This window comes from Quercus lobata, chromosome 6 (genome assembly GCF_001633185.2).
Source record: "Quercus lobata isolate SW786 chromosome 6, ValleyOak3.0 Primary Assembly, whole genome shotgun sequence".
Classification (NCBI taxonomy): Eukaryota; Viridiplantae; Streptophyta; class Magnoliopsida; order Fagales; family Fagaceae; genus Quercus; species Quercus lobata.
Window position 1 is genome coordinate 5,597,796 of NC_044909.1, and position 27,128 is coordinate 5,624,923.

At 35.8% G+C, this 27,128-nt stretch overlaps 1 protein-coding gene and 1 pseudogene across 1 annotated transcript; one reads left to right on the top strand and one right to left on the bottom strand.

The window, feature by feature from the left end:
- The first annotated feature begins 7,561 nt into the window (after window positions 1–7,561).
- LOC115995357 lies at window positions 7,562–10,634 on the top strand (annotated as a pseudogene).
- Window positions 10,635–18,791: 8,157 nt separating this feature from the next.
- On the bottom strand, window positions 18,792–22,615 carry LOC115949718 (TMV resistance protein N-like). Its single transcript, XM_031067006.1, has 4 exons — window positions 22,095–22,615; window positions 19,961–21,059; window positions 19,584–19,859; window positions 18,792–19,487 (listed from the first exon to the last, which is right to left on the bottom strand). The coding sequence occupies exons 1-4, from the start codon at window positions 22,613–22,615 to the stop codon at window positions 18,792–18,794; spliced, it is 2,592 nt and encodes an 863-aa protein (XP_030922866.1).
- Between the last annotated feature and the right edge of the window lie 4,513 nt (window positions 22,616–27,128).

Sequence of the window (27,128 nt, forward strand, 5' to 3'; positions counted from 1 at the left end):
CAGCCATAAGGAGCTTGTTTTGTTTGTCTAGGCAGGCTGCTAGATATGTGTTTAGTTACTGCTGGAGTAATCTTTTCTTGATTTGAATAAATGGTTCCTCATTCCTTGGTGCCTTTGTGACTTGCTAAATGTATTAATGGTTGTTGAGTAAATGATGATAATTGAGAGCATCGAATTTCCATCTTTTTGTTAGAAGCTCTTAGGAAGGTATGGTTGGTATGAGTTCAAGCGGTAAAATAGTATGAGCTAGATTTGCTATAGGTATCATTGCTGAACCGCTGGCTATTTCTTCTTAACTGCATGAGCTTTGTTAAATAATTTGTCATGGGTTTGAACCATGGGCTTTGATTATGAGATTGAATTCCATTGATAAAAAAACTTTGCTATGGACTTGAATCATGGGCCTTTTAAAATGTTGTATTGGGCTTTTGATAAGATATTGCCAAGCATTATTGTGCTTGGGCTTTGATAAATAATTTGCCACGAGCTCGAACCATGGGCTTTGATTATGGGATTGAATTCCATTGATAAAATAGTTTTGCCATGGACTTGAATCATGGGCTTTTATTATTTAGTGTAATTATAGAATAAATAATTACTCTAGTAATATAGTTTTCCATGGGCTTCTGACAAATGTGTGCCATGGGTTTGTAAAATAAATGTAATTGTTGTAGGTTTCAAATATGACTTCTATGAGTTTTGAATATTAGTAACATAAGTTCCTATTTCTCCGTGGGCTTGATGTATGTTAGCCATAAGATAAATAGTTACTATGTTTTTATATAAATCTTGTGGTATAGATAAGTACATATATATGTTAGGAAATCTATGTTGCCAAATATGATTAGTTTTGGGCTTCAAGTAAGATATTTGAAATAATTTATTTGCCAAGTATTATTAGTCTTGGACTTTTAAGACTTTACGATAATGTTTGCCAAATGATATTGCGCTTTTAAAATATTGCCAAGTAGTATTGGGCTTCTGATAAAATGTTGCCAAGTATTATTGGTCTTGGGCTTTGAATGTTAATGGGATAAATAATATAACATAAGATAAATAATTATAATTTTCATGATAATATTTTTTTTATCATGATTTCCATGGGTTTTGTAAAATAGTAAGGTAAATATTAATTGCCACGGGGTTTAAAATAATTTCCATGGGCTTTTGATTAGTGGAGAGATAAATAATGTGATATAAGATAAATGACTACCATGGGTTTTACAAAATAGATTCAATGGGTTTATAATATGGTATAAATTATAGCTATGAGTTTAAGAGCTTAGTAATATAATTTGTAAAAAATTGTTCATTATTGGGTTGCAAATATTTATAATATAGTATTTGCCAAGTATTATTAACCTTGGGCTTAAGATATTGCCAAGTATTATTAGTCTTGAGCTTTAAATGTTAGTAATATAAGATAAATAATTATCATAGTGAAATAATATAATTTTATTTGAGTCTCTTATGTGTTTTTGTGAAATAGCAAGGTAAATAATAATTGCCATGGGGCTTAAGATAATTACCATGGGCTTTTTGATTATTATAATCATTGAATAAGTAATTACTTTGATAACATAATTTTCCATGGATTTTTATAAATATTTTCCATGGGTTTGTAAAATAAATAAAATTGCCATAGGTTTTGAATATAATTTCTATGGGCTTAATTATTAATGACATACACTCACATTTCTCCATGGGCATGATATATGTTTGCCATGGGTTTTGGAATAATGAATGGTGTTATTACATAAGATAGATAATATGGTATAAATATTTGCCATGATTCATTAGCGTATGTACTTACTATGAAATTTAATTTTGTTAAAGGTTATTAACTTTGGGCTTTAAGTATAATGTGTTTGCTAAAGAAAAATCCATTTTGCCAAAGGTTATTAACTTTGGGCTTTGAGTAAGATATAATATTTTTGTAAGGTGATTTTGGATTTTTTTTTTTTTTTGGAAATGATGGTTTGCTGAAAATAGTACTTGAGCTTTTAGTAATATATTTAGAATATAATATTTGCCAAGTATTAATAACCTTGGGCTTTAGATAAGATAGTACTAAGTAGTTAGCTTAGGCTTTTGATGTTGCCAATAAGAATTAGGCTTTTTGATGTGGTCAGCTAGGGTTGTCCACGGGTCGGGCGGGTTGGGTTTATGCCCAACCCGTAACCGACCCACCGGAGATCGGGAAGGGAGGTTCCGAACTTGAACCGACCCATATTAGGGTCGGGTTTTACGAGTTGGTTTCCTGTAGGGTGAGCAACGGTTTCGGGTGAGGTCGAAACCCGCCAGAGAGGACAAAAAATGTAGAAAATTAGCAAGATCTCTCCCGATCCGTCCAAGATCCTATGCGATCTAGTCGAATTTTGTAGAGATTTTACCAAATCTGATGCTTTTTCCCCCAAATCATGCCGTGAATTGCTGGATCTAGTGTTTTAGTCGCCGAAATCTGCCAAATTGTGTTAGAAAACTCGTTGGAAAGCTTGAAATCACAACTTGTCATTCTCTTTTCAGGCGGGTCAGGATGAACAGGTATTGAAGGAAGGGAACCGAAACCAAACTGCCGGCATCGGGTTTTGGAGCTCGGGTACGGGCGGGTCGGTGGGTGAGATGGATAGCTCTATCACCAGTGAAAACTGGGTTTTTGATGTTGTCAATGAGAATTGGGTTTTCGCTATTGCCAGCGAGAACTGGGCTTTAATGTGGCCAATGAGAATTGGGCTTTTGATGTTGCCAGCAAGAATTGGGCTTTTGATGTTTCCAATGAAAATTGGGCTTGATGTTGCCATTTAGTAATGGGCTTTGATGCTGCCATTCAGTAATGGGCTTTGGATATGGTATTTGAATTCCATTGTTGAAATAATTTTGCCATGGGTTTAAATCATGGGCTTTAATTATGGGGTTGAATCCCATTGATAAAATAGTTTTGCCATGGACTTGACTCATGGGCTTTTTAAAAATTGCCAAGTATATCAAAGTATGGTTATGGAGGCAATATCTATTTTTAAAATCACATGACCATTTTATTTTGAAGAGGTCCAGCCATAGAGGCTGTTATCAAATTTGAATATTTATAAATTTGAAATATGTTTTGATCATTAAAAAAAAAAATTGATGCACTTAAACCAAAACTATGGTAATGGAAGTTATACATTTTATTTTGTGAAAATAACTTGTCGGAATCATGATTGTCCATTTTGGAGATATCAAGATGTAAAAGGTCATCATTGCGAGTAAGATAGAAATATAAATATTGACGTAAGAAAAAATATTTTGAAATACTCATAGTTGATTTAAGGCAAAAGATAATGCTTACTAGTTATTTTCGAGGTAGTTTATTGGAAATATGATGATTGAGTTGAGCATGATATAGCTCCAACCATTTTCCATTGATAGGTTTTGGGAGATTTTTGCCTTCCACCATGGCTAGACAATAATAGTCACTATCATAAACCTCCCTTACAAGATAAAGGTCTCTGGGTGCCGGGATGCCGGATTGATTGGGCCTTTTAGATCAAAGCCCCCAAGTGTGAGGTAGTTGACATCCTTGATGATGCTCAAGATTCCAAAGGTTCCAATGATATGGTTCATGTGAATTTGATGATTCTAGTAATATGATGTATGGGATCACCATGGCTTTAGGGTGCATGGGGTTACCATGGCCTTGAATATGTGTGGGGCTACCATGGCCTTGATGGTGATAATAAAGCATATTTGATGATCTCTAATCTACTTGGTTCAGCGGATGATTCAGAAAAACTTTCTTTTATTGATTGGAACAAGATTGGTGATTCCCGCAGCAAGGAGTTATTGAATTTCTTGGATGAGGCTTCTATATTGGGATCAAAATTCTTATGGGTTTTATGCCTACAAAATAGACAAAGCCCAATATTTAAAAATCATGATGATTATTGAAATAAATAATATGTTTTGTACAATGATTGCAATAATGTTCAAGATAAAGTAATACATACATAACGTGATAGATTTGATTGAATGATGTATATGATATAATATTAAAGTAATTTGTATTAAGTGGTATAGTGCTAGTAGAGTAACATATATTCAATATAGATTTACAGATAGTGACGTGGTGACTTATCTTGAAAGTTCAAGTCTCCAACCATATATCAGTGAAGTTATGACAGTCCAGTAGTGTAATGACATGAGTACAGCAGTGGAAAGTCCATATGTCATGATAAATCTCTCCATGGCTTGACATTAAGAGCATGTATCACCAAGTTAGGATCTAAACTAAGCATCGTGTTGTACTCCTAAGCAAAGATGTCAATGTACTTTTCATTAGGTGGAGAATGTTGAGAGATAGGTGGCTTGGCATTTCACCAAACATCTTGAACATAATCTTTATGAGATCCTTCTATTTCTGGTACTACAGCTGGAGCTGTTGCAGTTTCTGCAAAAGTTGTTTCTGCAGAAGTTATTTCTGTTGGAGCTGTTGCAGCTTCTGCTAGAGCTGTTGTTGATATTTTTGGCTAAGTTTTCTCTTTTTGGAAAATTATATGTTTAGTCCATATATAATTTTGGTAAGTAATAGACTAGTTGGTTGATATTTGATGAAGTTTTAGAGATGTAATTATGATCTTTTTGTATTTTAAACAAATCTTGGACAGTAAGGAGAGTATTTAACGGTAGATATGAGATACTAATATATATTTAGCCATGTACTTGAAATTGATTTAGATGATAATAATATAATTTATATGAAATACTATAATTACATTTTTGAACTTATATTATATTATGAACATTAATTTTTATATAAAGAGTATGAAAAATTTTATCATTTTAAGTGTTATGTGATATGAGAGGCTTACCAAATGTTACTTTTTGCACACTGACCCGTCAGAGTACAGGGAATTGGGGAAGACATGCTAAGCAACACGCTTTCCTTTATCAACTTTGAACTACTGGAGCTTTATTGAACATATTTTTTGGCCTTCTAAACCACGACTCCCAAAATTCCCCCCGATGAGACTCATGAACTTGGATCATGAGCCAAAAATGAGATGTTGTGCTATGAGCTCGAACTATGGGCTTTGATCAGGTTATATTCCCATGAGTTTTGGACCATGGGCTTCAACGTCATTTTGTGAATATGGATTCTTCTGGGCTTTAAAAGAGATTTTCCCAAAATCCATGATAATGTTGACATGGTGCTGGTTGCCAATGAAATGAAATCATATGTTGTGAAAATTTTTTCCTCAACACACTTCATTAAGCCTTTCTCTACTAGTTTTCTTCCGTTTAATTTTTTTTTAGAGAGATTTTTTTTGGGGGGGGGGGGGGGGGGTGGTGTTGTGGAAATCTCCATAAAGTTGTCAATGGCTTTTGGGCCAACTGACATATGCACTTGGACCACTCCTAATCATGGTGTAGAATCGAGTCTCTCAAAACATTTGGCCGCCAGCAAAAAAAAAAAAAAAATCATTATCAAGAATGAGTACATTTTAGCAACATTACATACCAATATGTGGTTGCCAATATAAAAAATATATATTATATTTATTTATTGTGGTGAAGTAATTTTGATAAATCTAAAAGTTCTCAATAATAAGATTTCATGGTAAAAGCCAATCATGCGTTGGAATCTAAATACTTTTCGGTCGCAATTATGTGAACTGGCGGGCAACATAATACAATATAAATTGTCCCTTTCACCATCTTGCCAATGCCATCTGCCAAGTGCTAATCTCATGTCGTATTCCCTTATGTCAGCCTCCCGCACGTTTTGCGTCAGGATTTGAGAATATATAATGTAACTAGTACTACTTTTTTCTTTACCCGAAAAATATCATGGTTGGAGAGAATTTGAATACAAATTCCTTGAAAACACAAAAAGAGAATTTGAATACAAATTCCCTGAAAACACAAAAAGAGAATTTGAATATGTATTCAATGGAAACAGTAAAAGATGTTAATCGACTTATATGACTCATGATAATACATAACAACTACTAGTAATTATTGTAAGCACTTGGTTTGAGTCTAATATTTTTGTGTACTTAATCATTCAAGATCATGACAGATGGTAAAAAGAAGTGGCGGCTTTAAGAAAATTTTCCTTCTACTAATAAAAGGAAAAAAAAAAAAAAAAGACTGATGAGAGATAAAGTGAGAACTAAGAATGTTGAGATGAGAGTAATAAAGTGAGATAGAGTTTGAAATGATGAGAGAGAGAGAGTAGAGTCGAATTGTGGTCCCCCTAACAATCCCTCTCTTGTAATGACACTTCGGTGACTCAAATCCATGACCTTGGTGATGATGCTATTTGTCAGACCGTAAGTTGTACCATTACACCTCAAAACCAATTAGTAATGATCAGGAAGACATCCATATTATCAAAAAAGAAAAAAAGAAAAAAGAAAAAAAAAAAGACATTCAAATCTTTTATGGCATTTAACATCACGTCCTATGAGCCTGTTTTTAGACTGGTTCTAGGAAGTCGAATTGTGGTCCCCCCCCCCCCCCCCCCCAACACAACACACCAAAAAAAACACTTCTTATTTTAGCCAATTTTTATTATAGTTATTTGGGCTTTTATTTTTTGTTTAAGGGTTAAAGATTATGTTTGGGGCCAAGATTTTTTTGAAGTAATACTATATCCATAATATTTTAACAACAAATTCTAAGTAACAAGTTTTTATTAGTGGATAAAAAAGTGATGCTAGTAGTGAATCCATATTAGAACCAGTAACAACTTAATTACCATATATAATTTGTTGTAAAAATACTGTGAACATAACATTACTCTTATTTTTCTTGAATCAAATTCTTAGAATTCTGAAGTCAGGGTGTCAATATTTTTTTAGGGTTGACAAAACAAGGTTTTCTTTTTTGGAATTCAGGGTATTCATGTGAACTCCCTAACTATAATGTAGAGTCGTCACTGGTAAAAAGTGTACACCTATCATAATCCTCAATCTTTACCCTAATGTTTTTTATCATACCAAATGTCTGTAATTTGAATTCCATTTCCTACTCCTATTATGTATCTATAAAATCATTGTAATGTCATACATAAAATATGTTAAATATATTAGTAACGCGATATGCTAAACCATGTTGTATATCTTAGAGTGGATGCAAAAGTGGAAGTATAGTATAAGAACAAAAGAACACGAGAGTTATGTGGTTCAGCCTTATTTGCCTACGTTCATGGAAGAAACCCTTAAAGACTATAACTCTATTGTATAAAATTGTAGTATAATTACATTTGTTACAATAAACCATAACATGAATATATATAGATGACTAAATCCTATACTACTAGTACAAGTAAGAGTGGGTTTAAAACCATTACATTAGGCTCATATATCTAATATATCTCTAACAAAATATATGGTGGCCAGATATCTAGGAATGCCATTTCAATCCGAAACGTCTAGGTTCATTCTCCTTTTCATTGTAACTATGAGCTACCAAAATGAAAAAAATAAAAAATCTGAGGTGACATCAGTGATGATGCGATCAGCAGAAACTAGGATCCAGAGTGTCCCAAATTTGACCTTCTTATATATATCCAAGTATCCAGCCAACCATGTACAAGTACAACACAAAATCCCCGCAGCCCAAAGACCGAGGAGCAGTTTGTGTTATGTTTTGTGTTTGCTGTTCATAGAAAGAAACGCAAAAGAGAGAATAATAATAATGTCTGGTCCTCAGTGTTGCTCAAACCCACCAACCCTGAACCCAAATGCTGGAGCTGGCCATGTTGAACAGCTTGGTGGTCTCGGCACCTATGTTTCTGGCTCTCCTAACTCCAAGCTCGCCATCCTTCTCATCTCAGACGTTTTTGGTACCCACACTTTTCTTTGACACTTAAGCTTTTTTGCTTGCTTTTGTGGTGTGCTCTAATTTTCACTTCAAACTGTGATCTGGGTGTTGGATTTTGGGTTGTGAGGATACCATTGGGGGGCTGTTTAGATTCATTTTAGGTGATTGGTGGAGGAAATGGAGTTTTGGTTTCTGGAAAAATTACATTTTGAACTCTATAATTTAGGATTGTAACAAATAACAAATGAGACCCCGAGGTTTCAAAATGCAACAAATTTAAGTGGAATAGAATTGTGATTGAGGATTAATATAGGTTTTTGCTGAATTTTTCCTTTTTTCACTTATATATATATATATATATATATATATTAGCTTTATTTATGAATCTTGAGGAAAATTGATTAGCACTTTCAGTTATCCTTTGGATTCATCTGTTCAGGTGAAAAGCTTTAAATTATATTTTTGGTAATCTCTAGTGTATTCTGTTCTTGATGATCGGTGTTTGTTCTAGTCATTTATGGAAAATATATTCTTGCCTTCTTTTATGCCATTTATATGTTTGTCTGTGTTTGGCTTGGTTGGGATATCAAAAATGAGTATTAAGGAAGCAGTGGGAATGGATTTGTTGAACAATTGATATTGATGCTGTGGATACATAGGTACCTGCTATAAAATATGTAATAGGTTATGTTAATTCATTACCAGTATCATGTTCCATGATTCCATCTTAACATGTTTGAGTTTTCCTGCAGGATATGAGGCTCCAAACCTGAGGTATGGCTAATTTTCATCTCTCTTTTCTTTGTTTAGTTTATGGGTTTTGCATAGTCTGTTAGATTAGGTTGTTATAACAGTGTTTATGTGTTGGTGAACTCCTTTTACATTATGAGTTTATGACTTTTTAGTTTAGGAGACAAATATATTTCTTTAAAATTAACTTAGATGACTTAATTCAGTCAAATATTAGGCACTTTAAAATACTTTCATTTTTCTCTAATTTGGAAGTGGAGTACATAGATGACTGTAATTCTCTATTTGAAGCTGTGCCATGTTATTTTGAATAAGAAGTGCAGCAATAAAGATTTTGCTGTTAAAAGTTGGAGTTGTACTCTACACATTTTAGACACGCAGATCTGTAACATTCTGAAAACTAATTTTATCTTCTTCTTTTTTTTCTTTTTTTTTTTAAATTTTTTATTTTAAAGGAAGCTTGCAGACAAGGTTGCAGCTGCTGGATTTTTTGTGGTAGTTCCTGACTTCTTTAATGGAGATCCCTTTGTGCCAGATGATGCTAATAGGCCTGTACAAGTTTGGTTGAAGGATCATGGAACGGTTGGTTCTATCTTTTAATACTTGCATGGAAGTTGTTTATAATTTTGATTTTCTCATGGTGGACCCTTTTGCGAAACTTGAAAATATTGCTGCATTTTTCATTTGAGATTGTGAGTTTGGTATTTTACAACATATTAGGCTGTCTGAATATGTGTGTGGATTTAGCTGCATAACTTCTTTATCGTTATTACTGAAAGTAACAGATTGTTCTTACTTCATAAATTATTAAACTACCTAGCTGTGTAAACCTTTTGTGGCCTTGATTGAAATTGATGACTCTGATATTGCAGCTTTCAGCTAATTACTATGTGATTTTTAGTATGCACTAATAGTGTCTGAAGCTCTATAATTCTTTCTAAAGGATAAGGGATTTGAGGAGGCAAAGCCAGTAATTGAAGTGTAAAAAGTAAAGGTGTTTCTGCAGTTGGGGCTGCTGGCTTTTGCTGGGGAGGTAAGCGGTTTGCTTTCAATTCAACTTTGACAAGAAACTTAATGCTTGAAATCTTTGAAAATGGTTTTTGCATGGTAAACGTAAGTGCTCTATCTGCTAACATATCTAGCTTTCTTGCATATTTTTCAGGGATGGTATCAGTGAAATTAGCAAGTTCTACTGACCTTCACGCTGCAGTCATTTTGCATCCTGGTTGGATCACAGAAGATCAAATCAATGGCAAGTATCCCATTTCTCACGCTCATGCTAAATATTTGTTACAGATTGCATGGTGTCTCAGATGTTAAAGTTCATTGTTTCAGATGTGAAAGTTCCTATTGCTATATTGGGAGCAGAGAATGACGATATTTCCCCACCGGAACAACTGAAACAGTTTGGAGAGAAGTTGTCAGCAAAATCTGAGGTGAGTCCAAATGAGAGGTCAACCTTAAATTCTCTCATCACAATTTTTAGTTCAATAACTGTAAAATTTTTGTTCCAATTATAAACATTTTAATGTAATTTTCCATCATAGAAGATTTCCCACATTTAATGAATCCTGGTTAAAATGCTTGAATTTCATGTCTTCCAAGATGAGGGAGCATAATCTCTTCCAGTATTAGCGCAAGTAGAGTAAAATTTCTTGTTATTTTTATGAAAAAGCTATTTCTCCTGCCCATAACAAAATTGAAGTGATTTTCAGTTTCTGCTTTCCGTGTTAAAACTTAAGTGGCCTTTTTCTTAACCTCCTATTATTTATATCTTTCAGTTCGATAGCTTTGTGAAAATATTTCCTGGTGTGGCTCATGGATGGACGGTAAGGTACAATGCTGAGGATGAGTCAGCTGTAAAAAGTGCTGAAGAGTCTCATTTGGACATGTTAAATTGGTTTACCAAGTATGTTAAGTGAAAATTGGTTTGTACACTGGTGCAGACACTAGGAATTGTGCCGATTTGAACTAGATTTTTTGCTTTATTTGAGTTTTGAATAAGTTTGATTTTTATTTTGATTGGGGTTTTTTTTATGGGATTGTATTAATGACATGATTCTAGCTTTCCTTGTTGATGTGTTCCTAAAAGCACTAAACCCTAAAATCCATTAGACATAGCATTGGTACATGTTCAAAATATCAGTCAATCTGTCATGCAAATCCCATTCCTATTATCCTAGCCAATAACTTGAATGGGTTCGATGGTGTTAAGCATGGCTCCAGTAAACTTCTGGGATATTGAATTTAAGAATAGTAATAATAATGAGTTGAGTTTCTCTATAGCTTGGTGGTGATGCTAAGCCATCCTAAGCAGTGAAGTCAATACAAGCAGACAAACAATCCTGGTGGAGACAATCCGGACTACAACGGTCATACTTTCATGTTTAACCACGGTCCACGAGTTAAGTTTCAAACAAACAAAAAATATAAATAATTTTTTGTAATAAAATATTTTTAAAAATAGTAGAGAGAGAGAGAGAGAGAGAGCATGAAATCTTTGGATTTAAACTCTAATTGAAGGGGGCTTTGGTTTTGACAAACTTTGTGTATGATAATTAATGAGATAACTGATAACAGCAATGAATTTTATAGAATGGGTAAATTCCACAAACCTACCTTGAGGTTTGTGATAATACCAGTTAGGTCCAGAACATTTTAAAACCCACCGATTTGGTCCTAAAAAGACAACTTTGCCCCTAAACATACAAACTCTCTATTGTCTGTCGTCTCTCTCACTCTCAAACCTCTCTCTGTCCGAAAATACCCAACCCAGATCTCTGAATCCAAAAGAACAATACCAAAATCTCACTGAAGGTCCCCTAAAAATGCTACAAAAAAACACATAAAAATCACTCTTTCAAAACCCATTAATTTGCTTGTAAACCCCATTGAAATCTCTAGAAAAACCCAACAAAAATCCCCAAAAACCAGAAAAAATCCCAACCAAACACAACACAGAAAATCAATACAAAACCACCCAAGACCCCATTGTAAACATCAAAATAGAAAAAAAAAAAAAAAAAAAAAAAAAAAAAAAAAAAAAAAAAAACACCACGAGATTGGGTCATCATCCCTTGAAGAACATTGCCCAAATTTGAAATCTAAAGCCTATGCTGAGGTCCATGCCGCCGCTGCAAAGACAATGGAGAGATATAGATCGAAGCACCATCACCACCACCACATGGGTTCTGATAAGAGAGAGAGGGGCGAGAGTTTGTTGATGGCATCAAACTTGATGGGAATCGCTCAGACCCTTGCGTGGTGGTGTTGCTGACACCAGATTGAAGCACCATCACCACCGCATGGGTTCCAATCTAAGAGGGACGAGAGTCCGTTAAATAGCATTGATGGCGTCAAACGACTCAAACCTGCGATGGGAATCGGGAAGTCCTTTGCTGGGTAGTGTTTCCGGTGACCAAAACTCATGGGTTTCACCGGTTAGAGAGAGAATTCTAAGAAAGAGAACTCAAAGAAAAGAGTTGACAGAGAGGGAGAGTAACGAGACAGGAGAGAGAGAGAAGAGATAATAAAAATTAGGGACAAAATGGTCTTTTAGGATGAAATTGGTAGGTTTTAAATTGTGTTGGATCTAGTTAGATATTATGACAAACCTTAGGGTAGGTTTGTGGAATTTACCCTTATAGAATTAATAATATCTGTAACACATTGCACAAGAAGGTGCAATCCTTTCCAACTAAAAGAGTAATTGCTAGATTCAGAAGAGAAGTGATGCTTTGCAGCACTAAATTTTTCCAGTGTATCTACAACTCCAAAACAAAAGAAGACAAGGGGGGAGAAGAATATCTCAACCTAGAAATTGGACAAAAAGATATAACAGTAAACACTAAATTATCCAAATCATGCTATATAATAGAATAATATTATATTCTTATCTACTATCTATAATTCTTTATAATATAATCGGATAATATTTAACAATTAAAGAGAATAAAAAAAATAATAATAATAACTTAAAAACACAAAACTAAATCGTATCAACCTAAATTAAAGTTCCAAAAAACACAAAAAAATATACGCCTAAAGCAGAGATGCAAGAAAAATAAAAATCCACCAAAAAATTGAGAGAGAGAGAGAGAGAGAGAGAGAGAGAGAGAGAAAGAGAGAGATAGAGAAATAACTTTTTTGTGAGAGAAAACTATGCAAAGAATGAAAGAGAGAATGACAAATTTATAGTAAGAAGAAGTGAATAAGAAGAGACAAATAGATTAAGGGAAAGATGAATAGTAATATCAAAGTAGAGAATAGTAGGGAGATGAAAAGTTAAGGGAAGGAGAAAAATTGGAGAAAGTGTAAATATTTAAAAAAATAAGTGAATCTTAAAAAAAATTATAGTAAAATTGAAAAGAAAAAAGATAATGGCGTGGATGTTGATGTGGCTTAACTGAAGCGTAGTAACATTAAATGCTACGCTTTAACTTCTAAATAGATATAGATACAGAATATGATACAATATCAACAAGCAATACGGCAAATCCTTAAACATTAGGACCTTGACATGGTGAGGGCCTAGGACACAGTAGTATATATATCTAACATTTTTGTTTTTATAAAATTCTCCTTAAATTAAGGGCACAATTATGGAAAATAGATAGAGATATTAAGTGAATGAATAATGAATATAATGACTTATCATATCCACTAACATGCTGCCGACTCCATGATCTCTGAGACCAGCTCACATACTGGCACTGCTGCACAACTGCATCTACTCAATTGCCATTACCATTGTATTTCCAAGGGTTAACCATTTTATTGAAGAAGATCAACAGGGTGGTAATCTGAAACGGTTTTGAAGCAGAAGAGAGGAGAGGGACAACAAGTCTGGAGTGGCACAGCAGGAAGCAACCTCAATTAATGTTTTAAGTCCTCCATTTTTTATATGTTTGTATAGATTTCAGTTTTCCTTACCCCAAGCCCTTTGAGATATTTTGGTTAGCAAAAAGTGTCCTAATAAATCATATGCAGCTTTCTAAGAGTAGAATCTTGTACTCACCAAAATTGACACAATAGAATTAATCTTCTTACAAATATCAGCTCGAGGGGTGCCACTTGCTTACATATAACCTATGCACATGTGCAGACTTTCATTTGCTTGTTCCCATTACCAGCCAATATATGTGGTGTTTGTTTGGTATCCAAGAAAGACATTGAAAACCTCAAACAAACTATGCCTGGGTACAGCAACAGCAGCATCACTCCTTATGAGGCTGTGGACTCTGTCCATGATCATTTTGATGATTCAGCAATGGCAGAAAACGACACTGAAATTAAGCGAAGACATGATGACTATGATGAGGCTGAACATAGTGGACAAGGTAGCTCTAATGATGTTCCATACACAATGACAATTGAAGGGCTAGAAGATATTATAAGTCCAGGCTTGGAGGTTAAGAAATGTGGGGAGGGTTTGGTATTCAAGCATGTCTCTAATAATCACAAACAAATTCTGACAAGCTACAGCAACAGCAGCATCACTCCTTATGAAGATGTTCTCCATCATAGAAATGAACCAACTTCTAATAATAAAAAACATCATGTTTAGATTGATCTAAACTCAAATGCATGTTGACTCAACTAGAACCACTACTTCTTGTTAAATAAAATGGCATATATAAGAAATTAAGCGATGAAAACTAGGCCTGAGATGCAAGAAATAATTCTCGGGGAGCATACAGGTGTACTGATCTAACATCTTCATAATGCCTAAGAGAGTCATTCTGTTAATTGAGCAGCAATCTAGCAGATTCTAATGGAGTGGAAATGATAACTCGTACTAAGTAGCTTGGAATTTAATATGTGTGACAGAGTGAGGGAGGTTTGGGGCTCAAAAATAAAATTAAACAAGATTCAACTATTAGAGGCCCACTTCCAGGGTTCACTCTGGACCAAATTCCAAAAGGAAAATTTTCCACAGCTTTCTAATCAACCAAACATAACAAAATCATCAAAATATAACTGTAAAAATAATTGATTCAATTTTTAAATTTTGAAAATTTTCAGGATTTACAAATCAATTGTTTCAAATTTTTTGAAGTCGAGATTTAAATTTTATACTACCACGCCAAATATATTCAAGCTACCATGCAGGTCTACCATCACCTTAAAACTGAGACTTGTTTTGATTCCCAATACAAGAAGCGGCACACCTTTGGAGACCTCGGTCTGCAGCAACTGTAGAACCTTTAAATTCATGTGTTTCAAACATAAGCCAGTCTACTGAATCTGAAAACATACCAAGCATACTATGAGGTCAAATGGAAGATCAATACAACAAACGATGAAGTTCTGCAATTATCAATCTTCCAAACAACACCTCAAATGCTATCTTTATAGTTTAGAATCTCTTGCTTAACACTATGTATTCTACAAATTCACTTGAACAAGAAGAGAATACAAAAGCTACTCAATCTCCACTTGCATTTTCATATGTTACAAATCCAATTCCAACATGTTGTTTTGTCACTGGATCCTGAAATGCAAACAAGTTCTTATTTCAAGTGAAAAAGTGACAATATACCTAAAGATAGAGCAATATACACGCAAGGTCTTTTGTGCTAACCTTCCCTAAGTTGTACTTTCCTCAGTTTCTTATTGTATCCAAAATGGAGGAGGTCCACTCATGGCTAGCTTTTCTTTAGCATTCTATCTTTTATACTCTCTTTTAAATAATCTCTGTCATAGAATTAGTATATTGTAATATTAATATATAAATAGAGGAATTTCTTTGGTAAGAGGTAACCAATTCATCTTTGTAACAAATTGGTCATGATTGATACCTATGAGCCAGCTTTAAGAGCATGGAGAGAGAATTCAATATGTTAACATGGGCTGTTCAGGTTGCTCACCCAAAATTACCATATTTGAAAGAAACTCAAGAGCTCCTCACAATATAATATCAACATATACTTCATCCATGTAGATATAAGCCCTAACACTTAATCACAAGGACCAAGGATCATAACTTACAATTATTTGAAGTTCAACCAATTAATTTTCAATTTCAAAGCAACTATAGCTTTTGTTTTCCAATTGCCAAAAATTTTTTTCCCCTCTTTTTATTTCTATGGCTACTAAACATAAGTTACGTAAGGAAGTAAAAAAGAGTGGGGAGCAAAACAACAGGTAATTTAAGTTTAAACACATATAAATTGACTTAGATTAATAAAAAGATTATTTAGTACAACACCAAGGTCATAGGTTCTTCCCTCTTCCGCAGATCAAATGGTTGGATAGTTCAGACAGCTCTTATTAAGCTGCGGGCAGCTTATTCTGGGCAAGCTTTGTGCATAATGTATTTTGGCTTTTAACTTCAATTTGTATTAATACATATCTTCATCTACTAACACATGTATACTATCAAGAATTAACTACAAAATAAATCTTAATTACATTATTTAAATATACTTCATATTATATATAATCATAGCATCGCTCATATAAAAATCTCACAATTAGAACCATTTCCAGATTTTTGCTTCCAGCACCTTATGTTAGTTGGATCAATATTGGGTAATAGCCTTTACACCTCAAAATTTGTAAAGAGACTTATATATATATATATATATATATGTATGTATGTATATGCATAAAAAATAAAATACTCATGTCCCAAACTCCAACATACAATCAACCCAAAAATAATAACAAAAATAAATGCACAGAGAGAGAGAGAGAGAGAGAGAGAGAGAGTTTGACAAGATCAATTCATACTTCCGTGTCATGGAATTAATGGATGATAATTGACAAACATCAAACTACTTTAAATGTGCACCAACTCATTAGAATTGACGGTCATATATCTAAGTATTCTCTCTACATGCCCATATCAACTTTAAAAGAACTCAAAGAAATATGCAATATTTGTTTGGATCCCAAAGGATGAAACTTAGAAAAATACAATGAATCTCATTTTGCTGATTGAGGCAAGACAGATAAAAGATCCATCATCTATAAATATCAACATGCCCAATCATCCAAATACAGAAGGTACCATCAAGAGGGTGATCCATGTAAAGAGAAGAATTCTTTTAAGCTAGGAACAGAACTTGCATTTGGGGTAGCAACTTGAACCTCAAGTGTCCTTCCATTATGGGTATGCTGAGCTACAAGTATTTTCTGACAGCATGAATCAGATAATAGAATGTCCACTTGCTCTACTTACCTTGATTAAATTAACTTTCTAGAAGCTCAATACCTAGGAATCTTCTGAAGAGTTAAAATGTGAAAGCTAAATCCACAAGAACATCTTCTTGTGCGATCCCACAACCATAGCAGAAACCAGTTAGTCACCAAGCTGCAAAAAGTAAAACCTCACCATCCGTTATACATTTAATCTGGAAACATAATAAATGTATTCTATCTAATGCATGATAGGATTAACACTAAAAGTGAGGTCAATGATTGCTCATCAGACCAAGGCATGTAAAATGTTAGTTTTCTGCTTAGCGCCAGTAGAAACTTAGGTAATCATCAACCTATAGTTATCATTTGTACGGAAGAATTTTACCAAAGCTATGTAATTTTAACTTCTTGTAGGCTAGGAGGGTAAAATATTAAAGACAGTTAAGGCTCCTTACAACAAATGAGAGAATTAACCACCAAAAAAATTATCTTGCACGAACAGAGGACACATACTGAACATAGAAACCAAAAATGAAAGTATCCTTAACCAACAAATCTATAATAGAGAAAATCACACAGGAATTGTTCACGGTACCTTCATCACCAATTCACCATTGCATTTTCTAGTTCACCAAACTGACTCATGCATTGCCTCAACTCTCCCCAGAACCTGTAAAAATTCAAATCTAGAAAAGGTTTTATACATAATACTAACAAGAAGAGCATGTCCTACAGTTTGAAGATACACATTCTACCAATTTTTGGCCTTCACTTGTCGTAACAGCTAGGCTCAGAAAAAAATTAAAGAGAATGCCACATGCATGGCAAAATTGCAAGTGAAATATAAAAATAAATGCAAGCATATGCCCAATCAATAAAGAAAGAAAGAAATATGCAACTACCAAGGTCTGTGAAAGAAGGCACGGTGGTGGCTTACAAAAATTTTAGAGGAGAAAGTTTATTTGCCTTTTGAATTCATCAAAGCTACCATTTTTACTGGGATTTCTCATCGTCAGAGTCATCTTGTGTGCTTAAATTCCCAATCAAATTTCCCAAACGTGGCACAAATCTTTCAATGATATTAGGGAGCCGTATTCTCTTTGGGTGCAGTAGGTCATTAAAGCTACCTTCACTAGGTCTAGCCCCATCATAGTCATCATGGCTACGCCTACGCTTATTTTTTGAATCTTTTGCTGAATCATCAAATTCATCCTCATAAGGAGTGATGTTGCTATTGCTGCACTGAGACATAGTTTGGTTGCAATCTTCAATATTTTCCTTGAATACCAAATGGACCCCACATTTCTTAATCTCCAATCCTGGACTGAAGGTTTCAAATTCAAACTCAATCTGATTGAATCCATTGGCATCAATTTGACTTAATTCCTCCACCTTGGCATCAATTTGACTTAATTCCTCCACCTGATTGAAGTATGGGGGGGGAACATAACCCACCCAAAGGTGATTCGATTCAATCTTACCATATTGTTCAGAAAAACAATACTCTTTTTTATTGGGTTTGTCATATCCATTGACTTTAAAGGAACAGGTAAGCTGATGTGTAATTCTAAGAAACCCCCAATTTGCCGAATCAATTAGGTCAAGTGGATGATGCTCACGGAGTGCAAAAACAATGCACAGAATGATCCCCATCAATTTATTACATAATAATGAAGGCACTTGCAAATTCAGTGAAGCCCCCTCACTATGATAACTAAACCATTTTGGGATTTTACTTCCAGGAATAATCATATCATATCCAGATGTCTCTTTAAAGTTGCTCTGAAACACACAAATCAAGATGTTTAGAACTTCACGAGAGAGAGAGAGAGAGAGAGAGAGAGAGAGAGAGAAACCTGAAAGTAATGTCTTAGCATTGTTAAAAACATGTCGTCGTAGCCTTGATTGTCAATCAATTTTACACAATTGAAAAGAGAGAGATATGGCTTAAAAGAATCTTCTGGTCTTAATGGTAATGTTTCTAATGATGTACAACCTTCTACTAGAATATAACCAATATTAATTGGAAGCTCTGGCAATGATCGAAGAAATGTGCAACCACTCAAAAAAAGAAATTCTAGATTAGATAGTCAAATGATACTTTTAGGAAGACCAACAAAATTATTTCCCATTAGGTATAATTCTGTTAAAGAGGATAGGCAACCAAGAACATCGGGGATTGCTTGAAGATTGCAATAACTTAGATCCAGCTGGGTCAAAGAGCATAAGCCTGATAAAGAACGCTGTAACATGCCCATGGGACAAGTACTTCTTCTTGGCATTAGAGGAAAGTTGAAAAACCTATTCGATGATTTAGATAATAGTGCTTCACATCCAGAGAGAGAAAGTATTTTAAGATTGTTGGAGGGAAAAGTGCGGGACCATTCTCTTATAGCACTTCCACTTAGATCCAATTTAATAAGGCCGGTTAAACGCTCAACTGATAATGGAAGTTCTTCTATAGCAGTTCCATCCAAATAAAGTTCCAACAAACATGACATATTTCCCACAATCTCTGGAAACGTTTTTAGTCTTGAACAGCCAGAAAGAATAAAAACTTTAAGTGACTCCAAGCTAATCTTGTGTGGAAGGCTTTTAAGACATTTACAACCATTCAAATCTAATAGAATAAGCCGTTTGAGTTCTCCAAGGGATTCATGAATCTTTGACAATCTTGTACAATGTTGAAGAATCAACTGCTCAAGACTTGGGACTTTGGTGAAGTCTGGAGTCTCAATCAAGTTCCAAGAGTCACGAAGGTCAATGAGTTTTAACCTCTCTAAACTCTGTTATAAAACACCAATCAAATGGAGAAAATTAAGCCCTTATAAACATTAATTTTTCTTTTTAAAAATTTTATTTAAAAAAAAAAAAAAACTTACCTTGATTCCTTTCCATAATCCTTTGACAAGGCTGCAAGGCATAATGAGTTCAACAAGTTTTTCTGGCTCAAAACTTGTTGGCATGGATTCTAAAGGATATCCATCCCAGTGAATAAAACGTAACTCGCTAGAAAGATACTTGAGCCCTTGAGGAAAGTGCACATTACTGATTTTAAGTAATCTCAAGTTTTTCATCTTTGAGAAGGTTTCAGCATTCAAGCGTTCCTCTTTTCTTGGAGGTGAGTCAAGAAATATGCTTTTAACTACTTCTTTTCCCTAGTTAAGAAAATAAATAAAGATTGAGTGTATAGCTATAGAGATGAATTTTCATAAATATATACCGCGAGAAAGTTTGAGAGCCTACATAATCATCTTACCGTATTACATTTCAATACATGAATGACATCTTCTGTAAGCCACAACCTACTACGTCGGCCAGGCTCTTCAGGGGATTCACAGCGAACAATTTCCTTACCCAATTCTTGTAGCAAATCATGCATCCAAAATTTTCCAAATGAGATAGTTATGAGAGACTTTTCCAGAAGAACAACTATATCAATTTTTGGCTTGTCATAGAGAGCTTGTAATATATTTACAACATGATCTTCTTCCATTCCCTTAAAGAAACAAGCAATGTCTAAAAATATGTTTTTCTCTCTTTCCCTCAAGCCATCAAAAGTTATTTTAAGAACATCCGAAATTTGTCTTTCAGGACTTTCTTTTAGCCTACATAGTGCACTTTCCCATTCATCTACACTTCTACGAAATAGGAATCGACCTAAAACTTCAAGAGCCAAAGGAAGGCCTTGAGCATAACAAATAACCTTCTGGGATAAGTCCTCATAACCTTCTAATGGATAATCCTTCTTAAAGGCTTTCAAACTAAAGAAATGAAGAGCTTCATCGTCATTCAGTTTCCTAGCCTTGTATATTTCAACTCTAACCACTTCATGCCTTATCAATAGATGTTGATATCTAGTTGTTATAATGATTCTGCTTCCTTGACCAAACCAATTTCGCTCACCTACTAATGCTTCTAATTGATCAAGTTGATCCACATCATCAAGAATGACAAGAACCCTTTTATGACATAATCTTTTCCCTATCATATTGATTCCCCATTGAACATCTAGAAAATCAATATTCTTTTCAAGGAAGATATCAGCAAGAAGTCGTTTCTGTAAAGGAACTAGACCATGTTTTTTACTTTCCTCTCTAACATTTGCAAGAAAGCTGCTACCTTCAAAACAATAATGAAGTTTTTTATAAATGAGTCGTGCTAGAGTAGTTTTGCCCATTCCACCCATACCACAAATTCCTACAAAGCGAACATCATTCAACCCTATGGCTAATAAGTTCACCATTTCCTCCATACGAGAGTTTATTCCAACAAGATCCTTGTGAATAACTGAGTATGTAGAATTCAATTTACCAAGTATTTTTCTGACCATCTCTTCAATAACTTTTGCCTCATGTCTACAAAGAAGATAGACAATAATTTTATTGAGTTAGCACAGGCTAGAAAGAGGGAAAAGATTCAACAAATGTATATTTTTTAGATTTATGCATTATGGGAAAGAGAACTCTAAGTTCCATAATACAAAAAGATATAACAAATAAACCAAATAAAACATGTATTTGAGCTCTTTATCTTTTTCTGAAAATGTAAGGAACCTTTCTAAAGAAGAGCCCTTTGGACTCACTTCTAGCTAGTAAAACTTGCAAGCAACTAACTACATATTTGGGCTTTTTGACCCAACTATTTGCCTTAAAAGATTTTGCCTTTGCTAATCTAAGCAGTTTTGCAAAAATATATAAATTAGTAAGCCATTGTTGTGGGGGGAAAAATTAATAATTTGGGTGATGGTGATATGCATAGTGTCACTACCTCCCCAAATAAAATTTTTAAAAAAATGTATAGTGGTCTTGGTCAAGAATGATTGAAAAGTATGATTTAAATTAGAAATTGACAACCTTCAATAAACCTTTTGAAAGCGACAATTTGATTTTATATGATTCTTTATTTGTTGAAATTGTTTCTAGATTATTTCACTAAGACATGTTGTAGTATGTTAATTGTATCTTCTTCTTTTCTTCTTTTTGATAAGCTCCTCCCATTCTTCCTCCCAACCAAACAAAGGAAAGTAATATTATAAGTGTGTTCTGCAATTTTTTGTGACTACAGTTTCGCAAGACGTATCTAGAAGTGCTTTTTGGATTGTTTGTATATATATATATATATATATATATATATATACATAGACAGATTGATCAATGGGAAGCAGAGTTCAAATGGGTTAATACAAGGCATGCAAGGAAGATAATATCTATATCATATATAGACAGAAAATCAGAGATGTAATGCTCAAAGTTTCAAAGATGAAGAACCCATTTTTTCAAATCCATAAAGGATGTCATCAGATTTGGACTTAACTCTTGGGCTACTATTAAACAATATTAAAAGTACAAAATCAATAAGTAGCATTATTAAATTGAAAAATAAAATCTTACTTATCGTGTAAATCCCATCCAGCAATACTAGCAACTTGTGTCAAAGCAGCTCTCCACGTATACACATCCTCCATCTTATCTTTGAAACGCTCTTGGTGTTTAACAAACGCTTCAGCAAAAGCCCCTCTCTGATTGCGCACATCACTAGGATCCACGTAGTGGAAAACTGGCAGGACTATGAGCCCCTTCTTTTCCATGCACTCAACGATCTTCGCTAGCTCAATCAAGCACCAACTCGACGAAGCGTAGTCTCTGGAGAGAATCACAACAGCAAATCTCGAGTCTTCAATTGCTGACAAGAGCTCAGGGGCAATGAACGTTCCTCGCTCAAGCTTTTCATCGTCCCTGAATGTGAATATGCCTTTCTGACTCAACGCCGCGTATAGATGGTCTGTGAAGTTTTTGCGGGTGTCGGTGCCTCTGAAACTGAGAAAGACGTCGTATTTCCATCCGGGCGTAGAAGAAGAAGAAGGAAAAGATGAGGAGGAGGAGGAAGCGTTTTCTGTGTCCATAAAAGCCATCGGAAATATAATCAAATTGGTTTTGATTCTTGAAGAATAACACTCAGGCAGAGAGGAATAAAATGGAAATTGAAGCAGTGACCGAAAAGCTACAAAAATTAATTATATGCTCTTGAAATGTGAATTCAAGGATTTAGGAAATTGCAGTCCGTGGGTTCTGGTTAACTCAATTGGTAAAGTTTCTTATGGTTGTATAAGAGATCTGGGGTTCAATCCCCGCCTACACTAAAAACTGATTGGTGTCTTGGTTTAATGATAAAGAGCAATGATCAGGAGCGGACGCCATAGGTTGAAACTCTCTCAAAAAAAAAAAAGGAAATTGCAGTCGACCGACGCGCTTGCCAACGAGGGAAAGAGAGGGGAAGATGCCAGGTCAGTATAGTGAGGACGCAACCTAACTTTAAAAAAAATATATTATACAATTTTGTTATTTAATTTTTTGCCCCTCTTTTTAAATAAAATTCAAATTCTAAATTCTCCTTATTGCAATCTCTCTCTCTCTCTCTCTCTCTCTCTCTCTCTCTCCTATTCTAAGCCCTAAATAAAATCTAAATTCTAAGTTTTCCTCAGTTAGTTTGTGTTGGTTTTGGTTTGTTGTTATGCTCAACATTATTAGATTATAAATTTGCTCTTATTTATGATGGTGTTGTTATAATGTTCAATTTAAGTGGGTTGGGTTGGACTCCTGTGATGGATTGGGTTGAGATTTTTTTTAACCCACCATGGTGGGTTAGGTTGAAAAAAAATCCCTCAACCTGATCCATACACACTCTTACTTATAGCTTAATGACTCTTATGATGTTACTCTAGAGGTTCACAATGTCTAATGAAATTAATGAGGTCTTGGTAAGACTATAAATAAACAAAACTTTTTATAAATAGCTCAAACTCGATTCAAGAAAAAACTTATATATTTTTGTTTATTTGGCAAATAAGAAAAGATCAAGCCCAAATTTTGGCTCGACTATTAATTTAGTCAAACTCAAACATATAATGTATTTGTAAACAAGCTTGTGAACATGAGACTCAATTTAAGTATTGTAAGGACGCGATTCGTGGCGGACCGTAACAGTGTCGGGTTCGCACGTAAAAAGGCCCCTTACAATATCATTTGTAGAGCGTGGGTTTGGAAGGCTAGGCCCTGGTTGACAGGCGGTGGGTTTTTTGCGGTGTTCGTACAAGTTTAAGTTTTCCTTCACCCCTGGAGTCTTTCTCTTGGAGGTGGGCTGGGAGGTTCTGGTTTTTGGCCACTTTTCCCAACCCCCCTCTTAGGTTACTTGTTTTTTCTTTTTATATTCGCCTGCGTTCATTGTCCTTCGTCCACGTATAGGGTCAACCTTTCCAAAATTGATACTTGTCCCATCAGCCCATATTCAAAGTCGTTAGAGGTGGTTGTAAAAGCCAAAGAATGCGGCTCTGTCAGGTTCAGAGCATTGAATGGCAGTAAGGGCAGCTTTCCCTGGATATTTTAGATCTTTCTTCCTAGTTTCAGTCCTATACCATTTTTACCCTTCTTTCAGGGGGGACTTTGGGTCTGCCGAGGACTGAGCTGTCCTCGGCGGTATCCATAGACTATTTCGTCAAGCTTGGGCCGTAGCCCTCCTCTGCTTGGGCCTTCGGATTCTCCCCGGGTAGATGGGCCTGGCCCATAAATCATTTGGGCCCCACAATAGCCCCTCAAAACCCAGCTGTCCAACCTCTTGGTTGGAAAGGGGGATTTTGGTGATGTCGAACCTCTTCCTACGGCCCAATCAATTTGGCCCATTAATAATACTGGCGGCTCTTCATCTGTCCAAGAAATGCGCCGATCTATGAGACAGTTTTTGATTTCGCGCTTGATGCGCTCTTATCGTTTGGGTTTCCCAAAACGTGCTTTTAATGACCACTATTTACGAGACTACTTTAATTCGGCGGTTTGTTTTGATGGGGTGGAGAAACGGAACCGGCATGTTAGTGTTGGCAGATTCCTTTGGAGATCTGATCCTATTAAATGTCTCCCGCTCCACCCTTTGTATAAGAAGGAAGGGAGGAGGTTATTGTTTTCGTAAAGAATTCCTTCTCATCTTTCTGAGATTTGAAATACTTGGCCTCCCCTAGGGTTCATTTTACCCACTAGTTCACAAACTAAATCGTGGTATACTTTATCATAACAACGAGTGATGCAGGAGCCAAACCCCTCCCATAAACGCCATGTTCCAATAAAGCTCATTATAGCTCGATCGGGACAGGGATGGCGAAGACTCAAAATCAACCTCACCCTTCTTTCAGTCAAAATCCGAAGCAGGGGCTTGTCACGTCCAACTTTCGGCGTGACTGAGTCGAGAACACCTACCATCAGTACCAACCGCTCTCCTATGAGCATACCTAGTATGGCTCCAGTGTGTTGGGAGTCAGGATCGAGGCAGGGACTAAGTGCCCCTACTTCTTCCTCTCTTCCTTCACTGGTGCTATCCTCCGTCTCCCTTTCTTAGTCTTCCCAGCACCAGTTCCATCCTGGTGCTTTCACTTCTCCCTCTTTTGTTCTTTTTTCTTTCTTTTCATCTCTTCTCTCTTCTTCTCCTCCTTCTTTACTCATGTCCTCCATCTTCTTCATTCATCTCCTCCATCTTCTTCATTGATTTCTTCCTTACTATTTCCTTCTCCTTCATTCATTTTTTTTCAAAGAAGGTTCTTATCGTAATATGAGCAGTATTGAGGCAGAGATTAGAGAGACTTTGAAGACGAGTTTAAAAGACGCCTGACAGTTTACTTATCTGTACTACGGATGTAATTGTTGCTTAGGCAGTTCTCATTTTGTATAGGCTCGCTTGAGCCCCTCTTTGTACGTTGTAATAATTTTTCGTATTAATAAAAATTGTTGTTACTTTATTTCGCATGTTTTGTCTCTATGGCTTTTTTTTTTTTTTAATTTACAAACGCTGCTCGGCACAATAATATAGCATCTAAATCAATGACGACTAAAATCAAAATACTTGATAATAAAAAGATGTCGCCATAACTTTAATAGAAACGCTTGGCACAATAAGGCCGACCAGTGAAAAGTAATACTTACCCCATGCTAGCCGAGGAGTAAAACGAAGGTTTGATGCCGTGTGAGGAATAACCATTTGAAGATATCTCACTCACCAAATGAACAGCTTTCTTATGCGACTTAATGCTGGGGCATTTCACCACCTTCCTCACAACTTTACTGGTCTTAACCTCTTTATGGTGTTTAAGCCGTGGGTGAAGTGACCTGACATTTTTATCAAGTAACCCATCTTACAAAATTCAAACCTTTCCTTGTCCAAGTATTTGGTTTCCCCATTGGCCTGGGTCCGAGGACCATACAAGGCCTTGGTTCTGTCCAAAACTTGTGATTTTTTCGTTTTTGTACTTGGTTTCCCCATAGGCTTGAGTCCGAGGACCATGCAAGGCCTTGGTTCTGTCCAAAACTTGTGATTTTTTCTTTTTTGTACTTGGTTTCCCCATAGGCTTGAGTTCGAGGACCATGCAAGGCCTTGGTTCTGTCCAAAACTTGTGATTTTTTCTTTTTTGTACTTGGTTTCCCCATAGGCTTGAGTCCGAGGACCATGCAAGGCCTTGGTTCTGTCCCTGGGCCCATATGCTGAACGGGCCTGGGCCGCGAATTTACTGGGCCCATAAATTAAGAGATATTTCCATAGTCTTTGATCACGCGGTACTTTTTGGCGTCCCAGTGTTCGAGATGCGCCTTCTCGAGACTTCTTCAACCTCAGGGCTGCAGACGGCGTTGGAAATCGAGCCTGAGACGTTTTGTCTGTAGCGTTCCTTGGGACGCTGCGTGAATTAAATGCCACCGGTTTATTTCTGGGTATAAATGGGATAGGGGGTCACTTCACTTGCACATGAACTCTCCTGTTCCCTTCAGAACCATACTTCTTCCATATCCGCGATCTCTCTTTCTAGTGCCACTGCCTCAAAGCAAGATGTTTGAGGCGTGGATGGGGATGAAAGGTCTCCGCCCGCTTCAGAGGCACCGAATCCTCAAGGTGATGTGGTATGGACAAGGATGGCACAGATCCAAGCCAGTCCTCCGCCTTGACAGGAGGAAGATAGTATTCCTCCTTCTTTTAGCCAAAATCCGAAGCAGGTTCTGGTCATGCCAGATTTTTGGTATGTCAGAAAAAGGAATTTCCGCCATCAGCGCCGTCTGCCTTGTAGCAGGCAAATTTTTGTGGGGGCTCCCCAACTTCCGGCTCCCTGCACCTTTCCTGTAGATGGTGTTAGCTTGAGGTCAGGTTCCCTGCACCTTTCCTGTAGATGGTGTTAGCCTGAGGTCAGGTTCCCTGCACCTTTTCTTCACCGGTGCAGGCCCCAAGTTGGGTTCTTTTGCTGCCTGAGTTATGGGCGCGCAGAAGCATTGAGGAGAAATAAGGTCTCGAGGCAGCAGCCAACCTCTCCTCTGTGCTACCTCCACGGCTTTATCTTCACTCTCTTGTATTTTTCGTTACTTACGTAGTTAGCTTCAATATAGGCTTTGTTTCGGCTTTTC

Bases quoted from the DNA above. Each gene is read 5' to 3' on its own strand.
- LOC115949718 (XM_031067006.1), bottom strand. From the start codon at position 22,615: ATGGCTTTTATGGACACAGAAAACGCTTCCTCCTCCTCCTCATCTTTT. The intron at 21,060-22,094 runs GTAAGATTTTAT...TCTTCTTTGTAG, and splicing joins GGATGGGATTTACACGATAA to ACATGAGGCAAAAGTTATTG. The intron at 19,488-19,583 runs GTAAGTTTTTTT...GTTTTATAACAG, and splicing joins GATTATGGAAAGGAATCAAG to AGTTTAGAGAGGTTAAAACT.